This window comes from Galeopterus variegatus, unplaced genomic scaffold, assembly GCF_000696425.1.
Source record: "Galeopterus variegatus unplaced genomic scaffold, G_variegatus-3.0.2 Scaffold7248, whole genome shotgun sequence".
Taxonomy (NCBI): Eukaryota; Metazoa; Chordata; class Mammalia; order Dermoptera; family Cynocephalidae; genus Galeopterus; species Galeopterus variegatus.
Window position 1 is genome coordinate 1 of NW_007733359.1, and position 8,592 is coordinate 8,592.

Consider the following 8,592-nt stretch of genomic DNA (forward strand, 5'->3'; position numbering starts at 1 on the left):
TTTTCTTATTTTTACTTCTAGGTCTCGGTTGTCCTAACTTGACTGAGATTAATCAAATCTCAAGTGTGGATCTCCTTACCCCCAATACAGACAGTGTCTATATTCATGCACGACACTTCCCTGATGCAGGGGAAGACTAACCTTGTCGCAGGCCACTTTGCAGATTTCGTGCCTCTGTCTCTCATCCCTCCCGCATCCACCCATGATCCAGCATTCTACGAAGTGAAGGGACTGGCCCTTCCAGCTCTCCGGTTCTTTCTCCACCCAGTCAGTACAGGCCCTTCTCAGAATGGCCACTATTTTTCCTTCTTTGGAGGTATTTTCTCCTCCACTGCTCTAGGCTTCCGAATCTCCAGCACCCCAAAGCCATTCATTGCTAATCCTGTCCCCTGCTGCCCGGAGTCTTATCTCATTCCTCAACCCCTCCAACCTCTCTGTCCCAGCAGATGCTTCAACTGCAGAGCTGGATGTTAACCCTTAGGACCTGGGGCAAACATTTCAGAATGAGTCTTCCTCTTCAGTGCATTAATTACCAAATTAATCACTCTGTGGAGAGAGGACCTCTTGTCCTCTATTGCCTCTCCCGCGGGCCCCAGAGCAAGGCATCTTGGGGTGACGTCTCTCCCGTCTGAAGCGATGGCAGTGGATCAAACATGGAGGTCACAGTGCTGTTTCTGTATGTTCCTGCACTTGTTCCAACAGGCCTTTATTTTTGGTGAGATTAACCTTCCTTAAGATTAAGTTCACCCACCTCGCAGGCCCCATCTCTCTCCTTTAAAAAATTTTATTTTTAATTATAATAAACATAAAATTTACCATCTTAACCATTTGAAGGAGTACAGTTCAGTGACATTAAGCACATGCACACCATGGTGACATTGTCACCACCATCCCTTCCAAGAACTCTTTCATCTTCCCAAACTGAAGCTCTGTCCCCATTAAACACCAGCCCCCCACCCCCCTCTCCTAACCTGCCACCCCCATCCCACTTCCTGTCTCTATGAATGTGACCGCTCTGGGAACCTCATATAAGTGGAATCATACAGCCCTTGTCCTTTTGTGATTGGCTTATGTCACTCAGCATAGTGTCCTCAATGTCCCCCCATGTTGTGGCATGTGTCAGAATTTCCTTCCTTTTTAAGGCTGACACTATTCCGTTGTATGGATACATCACATTTGCTTATCCGTTCAGCCACTGGACACTTGGGCTGCTTCCACGTTTTGGCTACTGTGAATAACGCTACTCGGAACACGGCTGTACAATACCTCTTTGAGACTTTGTTTTCAACTTTTGGGGGTTTATACCCAGACCTGGAATTGCCGGATCATATGGTAATCAATCCTATGTTTAACTTTTTGAGGAATCGCCACACTGTTTTCTACGCTGCACATTTCACACTCCCACCAGCAGTGCCCTGGGTTACGGTTCCCCCACATCCTTGCCAACACTTGTCCCCGCCCTGGTCTTGTCATTTACAATACAGTCATCACAAGTCACAATTCAGGAGGGAACAAGGCCAGGCACAATGAAGTCCCTGAGAAGGAAAAAGGCAACAGGCTTCTATAAGAACGGAGGGTTATTACAGCAGGGCTGGGAGAATCAAAGTTCTCAAGCAAGAGTATTGAAAATGGCCATGTATATCGGCAAATACATCTACAAATAAAACGTGCATCTGTAAACACACACACGTTGGATGTTCCAATCCACTAATGCAATGTGTTTCTATGGCAGAACTAACTTCGTGCACCTGAACTGGTTCTTTGGACACGGGTAGGTGGAATTGTTACAGAATCATTTCCAATACAGCTGTATCATCCGATAATATTTAAACAATACAATTTTGCATTTGGAAATCAGTGTCGCTGGCAGGAACAATCCTTAAGCGATGAGACAGTAAGCCATTAAGGAAGCCAAGACTAGTTCAATTTTACATTTCAGGACATGCCATTTAAGAGGCTCTTGCTCTGAAAGAACAGAACAAGAGCCTGTTCCATTAGGGAGGAAAACTCGGTCTTGGAGTTCACTTCAACAAAGGAATTAGTACAAGCAAGTGGCCTGCATGTCATTAACTGGGTCACCGCCAGGCCTCTCTCTATACAACCAGCAGAAATGGCATGGTTTTAAGATGATGTTGGCTGAACATCTACCTCCAATAATTCAAGAATAACAATGGAAAAGAATCAAGGAGGAATCGAGAGGTTACGCGCACTTCCTCTCATGAGCAGTGGCATTTGAGTTCTCAAGAACTTAAAGGGCTCTCGAATGCCCGTTCTCGGAATTTTACATGCATGGAAGTGGGGGCTGTGGCTCTAGCCTGTGTCTGGCCAGTCCTCAGCCCAGATGGGGTTCTGCTAGGGGTTTAATCACTTCCTAGAGGAATGCATGGCTGGTGTTTAATTATCCCAGTTTAATGGTGCATTCAGCTAGATCTGCTTGCCTTGCCATAAATGATCATGGTCATGGGGACCAGGGGCAAGGACCTAGACACCCAGGCCTAATTTATTTTACACACAGTGATGGAAGAGATTCTGCCAGGTCTGAAATCTCCATCTGCAGATGCGTATTTATAGCCCGCACGGATTGGGTCGAGGTGGATAATTTCCTGAACTGCTGTAACCTTGAGTCCCCTCCTGCACAAAGCCTTTCTGGTGGATTTTGCTGGATTGCAGGAAGGCTGGGAGTGCAGCTGACACTAAAACAACATCACGTGCAGCACCAGTGCCTAACAGCATGATTGATGGGTACTGACAGCCAGGACATCGGAAGTCTTAGCCCTGATTTTGCTCTTTAATAACTCAGCTACAGTTTAGCAGCCAGAGAGCATTGCTTGTCAAGAGGGCTCATTATTTTTAGCCCTTCTTCTGAAAAACCAGGCTGCTCTGCAAATTTTAGGCAGGTCCCTGATATTAGGGATGGAAAACAGAGATCAGTATGTTCTGAGAGTCTGCAGAAGCTAATGGTAAATTAAAACCTTGAGTATAAGAATTGAAGAGGTTAATCCATTTTCCAGCATTAAGATGAATTGAACGGGGGTTTGTGGAACTCGGAAGTTTTTTATTTTTTTAAAGTAAAATCCCTAAATCTTGTGTCAAGAGTGCCGAAATGTGACGTTTGAATCACAAGATGACCTAAAATGCAATGTGACCTTTGTGACCATTTAAATCTTTTCTGAAATATATGAGGAGGAAACTTTGTGCTTAGGTTTCAAGAAAGTCAGGAATCTTAGCCTTTGGGTTAATTTGGAAATCGCAGGTGAGAAACCTAATGCATTGCTTGGGTTTTGGCAGATCTCTTAACATTCTCTCTCCTGTGGGTGATAAATAAACACATTTACCTCCAACCTACCTCTAATCAGGTGATGGATCAAACTCACTCAACTCTTTACTGCGATTGAGTGGCATGCCTGAATTGCTTACGCTAGAGCTGGCAAGGTGGTTTTAAATTCATAAGCACAAAATCCACAGACACTCACGTGAGCCGAACTTTTTTCTCACCAACCAGTAATTCCAAGGAGCAAAGAGCCTGTGAAAACCTTTATCACCCGTCCCGCTCCCCATCCCGCAACTCGGACATTCTGAAAATCAACACTGGCTTGATTTCAGAGGACCTGAGACTATTTAATGATCTCCAAAGATTGAGGCTAGAAGTAGTGAGCCTCTGTCCCTTGAGACATGTTGGCACAAATGTTCTTCATGGCAAGACAGCACAGTGACCGTCCTGGGAAAGAGGGGGTTCCGTCGCAGATGGTGGCTTGGTCCTAGCGACGTATAACGTCCATCTGGTTGGACACAAAAGTAGAGTCGACTCTTCAAGAGCTTATGTTTACAATCTCTCCAAAACTAGAGAATTCATTTGTGGATCAGTCTAAATTTTGTCAATTCCCTCCCTAAACCACAGTTCCAGGTTGCTCGGGCCAATATTTTAAACAAGGAACAAGTGATTTTCTTATTCAAGTACTTTACTCTTGACCATGGTTATAGGTCTTTATTCTTATTATTTTCATAGCTATCTCTTTGATCTTTGGCTCTGTAGGCAAAAAGCTTGGTTTATGGCTTCATGCGTTTGGTGAAGGTTCCTGCTTAATGACAGGTAATCAGATTCTGTGTTTTAATGGGCCAGCGGGACAACAGGCTGCTGGCATTTCAAAAGACAGTTGCTGGCCACAAAGACAGGACTGTATTTTTATTCCCCCGAACTGTAACTTATATTTTTAATGACAAGCCTTCTTTTTGCTACAGAGAATAGCAAAATAAAAGCCTCTAATATACTAATTAATTTTAATCATGATGTACTAGAACAGCTTTAATACATAACAGTTCACTCCATACGGTTAGGAAAAAAAACCCTGCTTAATCATTCTAGAATAAAAATAAGTATCTTAGAGAATATATTCCAATATTTAGTTTATATCCAGTGAGTCCTTCTAGCCAGTCAACGTGTTCAGTTGTTAAGGGGCACATTTTATGACTGACAGCATTTGCCAGGATGCCAAGTTGCTCAAAACCACATGTACTATGAGAGCATGAAAGGGCTTGCTCCATGGCTTGGTTATTCACTAGAAACATCCATTTGAAAAAGAGCTTAACAGGCCAAAGTCATTTTTTTGGCACATCCCTTTGGAGAAAGACTTGAGAGATTACTCATTCTTACACAAGTATACGATGTTTTTTTTTTGTTTTGGTTGGTTTGTTTGTTTGTTTTAAGTGCCTTTTGGTCTTGTCTACAGGTGTGCCTTACGAAGGTGAGATGGCTTTCCATAAAGCTAGTTTCGTCTAATTCTTCTATTTTCTCCATCTGCACAATGTCAACCTTTCCATCCAGTAAGCTGCTCTGTAAAGCCAATCACCCTTCATCAATGACGCAGAAGGCTGTATGCTGGGCCCTTCCCAGGAACACACATGTACGTGGTTAAGCTTTTACTTAAGACAGGAAGTATTTACGGAGAACTGTCTCGAGAACACACGGCTCATTCATTCCTCTGAGGTTTGGAATTTATTCCTGCAGCAAACCTTTCCCTCCTGTCCCCGACCCATCAGGAGTCTGGGCTCTGCCTCCAAACACATTCTCACGTTCAGCCCACCCCTGGCTCCACCTGCACAGCCTCACTGCAGGCCGCCCCGGCACCGACTCTCACCTGGCCTGGTCCTCCGCTCCTGTTCTCTGCCTCGTGCCTGGGGTTGGTCCCCAATGTTGGGGGGTGGCCTGTTTTAGCATGGCCTTGCAAACTAAGAACAGCTCTTCCCGTTCTTAAAGGCTGGTTTGTAGAAATTTAAAAATATGCAACGGAGGTAGCACGTGATTCCTGAAGCCTAAAATATTGACTCTGTGCACTGTACGGAAAGGGTTTGAAGATCTACAGGTTGCTTCCTGCGTCACTTGATTTAGGACAAAATCCGAATTTGACCATGGCCAACTGGTCTCTAGTGATGTGGTGTTTGCCCACCTCCTCAAGCCCACCTCCAGTGCATTGCCTTTCTCCGCATGTCCTGGCTTCCGGTAGATTCCTGGAACACACTGAGACCCCAGGACTTAGAACCCCCTGCCCTCTCTACCTGGACCACTCACCAGCCCACAGACCGCCCTACCTACATCTCGATTCTCATCTTTAAAAAGGAAGTGATCCTAGCATCTGCCTCATAGGGCTGCTATATGAATGCTAAAGGCCCGGACGGTGCCCAGGCCCGGGAGCTGAGCACTCTACAAAGGCATGTATGATCGTTAATGAACATAGCCCCCCAGGCGCTCTTTTCATTTCCTTCTTCCAGATTTTCAAATGATGTCTGTCTCCCCATGTCAGACTGTATGCCCTTGAAGATGGGGACCTTGGTCCCTGAAGGTCACTGCTGGATCTTTGGCTTCTGGCTCAGTGCCTAGACACAGTGATAGGGAGGAAAGAAGGGGAGGAAGGGAGGATGACATCTGCTTGGCCCATAACATCCCGATTCCCTGAAAAGCTGCACTCCCTGGATGCATTTTGGAGGAGCCTGTATTTTTCCTAGAGGGTGACAACAAGAAACAGCCTTACGGAGCCTACTGATACAGGAAAGTTAAGGACATTGATGAATACACCTGTCCCTACTGCTACAGGGATGTTAAGGATGCTGATCAATACACCTGTCCCTACTGTTACAGGGATGGTAAGGACGCTGATCAATACACCTGTCCCTACTGCTATAGGAATGTTAAGGACACTGATCAATACACCTGTCCCTACTGTTACAGGGATGTTAAGGACGCTGATCAATACACCTGTCCCTACTGCTACAGGAATGTTAAGGACACTGATCAATACACCTGTCCCTACTGCTACAGGAATGTTAAGGACACTGATCAATACACCTGTGCCTACTGTTACAGGGATGCTAAGGACACTGATCAATACACCTGTCCCTACTTTTATAGGGATGTTAAGGACACTGATCAATACACCTGTCCCTACTGCTACAGGAATGTTAACGACATTGTTCAATACACCTGTCAGGCAAAGCCCACGTGGGAAATTCCTTTTAGGGCCAGTTCTAAGAATCATATTTTTTTCCTTTTTGTCTTTTTTCGTGACCGGTAATGGGATCGCAACCCTCGGTGTTGCGCCTGCACCGCGCTCAGCCAGTGAGCGGACCGGTCTCTATATGGGATCCGAACCCTTGGCGGGAGCGCCGCCATGCTCCCAAGCGCTGCACTCAACCGAGTGAGCCACCGGGCTGGCCCTCTAAGAATCATTTTGCTTCCTCTGAATTCTTAATATGGTTTCTGTCCTCAGAAGGCTGACGGTGATGTACCTTACAGGGTTTCCTGTCTTACCTGGGCCTGTGTTCTGTGCCTTCTTCCTGTCTCACATTTGATTCAGATTTACAGTTTACCTCTTCCTGATTACTTTTCAATTCCTACTATTTCGTTGTTTGTATTTTCTTGTAAGCAACACCAAATTCATTGCTAAAAAGATGCTAATTAAAGAAGAAAAGCAACCATGGGTAAATTACTTAACTTGAGCTATGGTTTACTTGGCTGTAAACTGGGGATCCCACTTCCNCCTATAAAATTAAAAAGTTAAGGTTAAATAAGCTTAAATAAGGGTGTTAAATACAAGACATTTCATCAGAGCTTCTGTACAAAGGTAAACAAATCTGGCATTGTACACGTGATCCTGCTGGCTCCCTGCATATTAATTCTATTGAGTAAGCAGCCTGATCCTTCTCAGCACAGCAACGATGCAAGAGTGACTCAGGAGCTGGACTGACCCCTCGGTGAGCCATCGACAAGGCATAGGTATCTTTTTTTTCTTTTCATCAGAACACTGTTAACATCCAGGCACCATTTACTCCTGCAAATAAATAAATCTCTAATTGCATTCAAACTAGTGTTAAACCCAACAGTGCTTTTCCCCCCACCCCGCCAAAGCTTTTCTATTTACTGTGCCTCTTTCCTTATTGCTATGATAATGTGGCTGTGGAAATAAAACTACTCTACATCCAAAAAAATAGAGCACCTTTAACATTAAAGTATATGTCTGATTATCTGTTTTTGCGCTTATTTTACAATACTAAAGCCTAAACTATGGTAAATCACTTTAATATCTCTACCAGGTCACCTGATATATAGGAAATAAAACCCAACTATCTCCCCTCTTGAGGTAAGCCCACGCCGGAGCACCGCTTTAGTAGAGTCTAAAAGAGAACGGTCCAGATGGACACCAGGGTCTACATTCATCTTCACTAGGAGTTACATTCACGTTCGTGTCGCGCGGCTGTCCTCTGTCCTCTGCAGCTACGGGAGACAGTCTCGTTCTCTACCCTGCTGGGGTGAACGGTGCTACACAGAATGGAACAGCAAAAATATCTACGGCTGGCTAGAAGCACACTCAAGAACCACACGCTGGCGACTGCGAAGGGACAAGAGGCGTTTCCCGATGGCCCTCCGATGAGGTGCAGACTGCCTACGGTTTTTTGTCAATGGTGTTGAAAAACCATTCTGTGAATTTCCGCAGCTGCGCGGCCGCCGTCTGGGATTCCTCCTGCAGCCTCAGGTTGTCCTGTCTCAGGTGCTGCACTTCGGCCTGGAGAACCGCTTTGTCCTGCTTCTCCTGGAATGCAGAAGCAAACCGAGTCACGCACGGGGACCGAACATTCACTCCTCCTAACCTGGGGGCAAGAACCCCTTATTCTCACTGGTGCTTATGGACTCTTCAGAGAGGTGACGTGTCTGGTCCTGACTCCTGCCAAGGACAACAGCGTGGGCTGAACACACGGCCCCTCCTGTCACTTGCTTTTGCTCCCAGGGGTATGGGTGGGTCACTAATCACAGTGTGGATTACCCTCTGTCTAAAAAAGGGATGCTACAGTGACAGGTTAAAGGTGATGCCCTTTGACACATGCACAGGGCTTTGCAAGCAAACTTACTATGCACAACTGGTGTCAACACAGCTGTTGGGTATGTTTATAAAAAATCAGTACTTGGGCCTTCATTCCCTCTTAAGCTTCCCGCTGCACTGCATTTCCGTAATGTCTCTTAAAGTGTGCCCTTAAAAACTACGTAAAACGGGCCGGCCCAGTGGCGCACTGGATAGTGCGCCGCTTGGGAAGCGCGGTGGCGCT

The 8,592-nt window shown here is 45.6% G+C and overlaps 1 protein-coding gene across 1 annotated transcript in view; it reads right to left on the bottom strand.

The window, feature by feature from the left end:
• Positions 1–7,038: 7,038 nt before the first annotated feature.
• Positions 7,039–8,592, bottom strand: part of SIPA1L2 (signal-induced proliferation-associated 1 like 2) — a 112,044-nt gene continuing 110,490 nt past the window's right edge. The window contains exon 21 of the mRNA XM_008591748.1: positions 7,039–8,081. Coding sequence (XP_008589970.1) covers positions 7,935–8,081 — 147 coding nt within the window. The 3' untranslated portion in view covers positions 7,039–7,934. The remainder of the gene's footprint in view (positions 8,082–8,592) is intronic.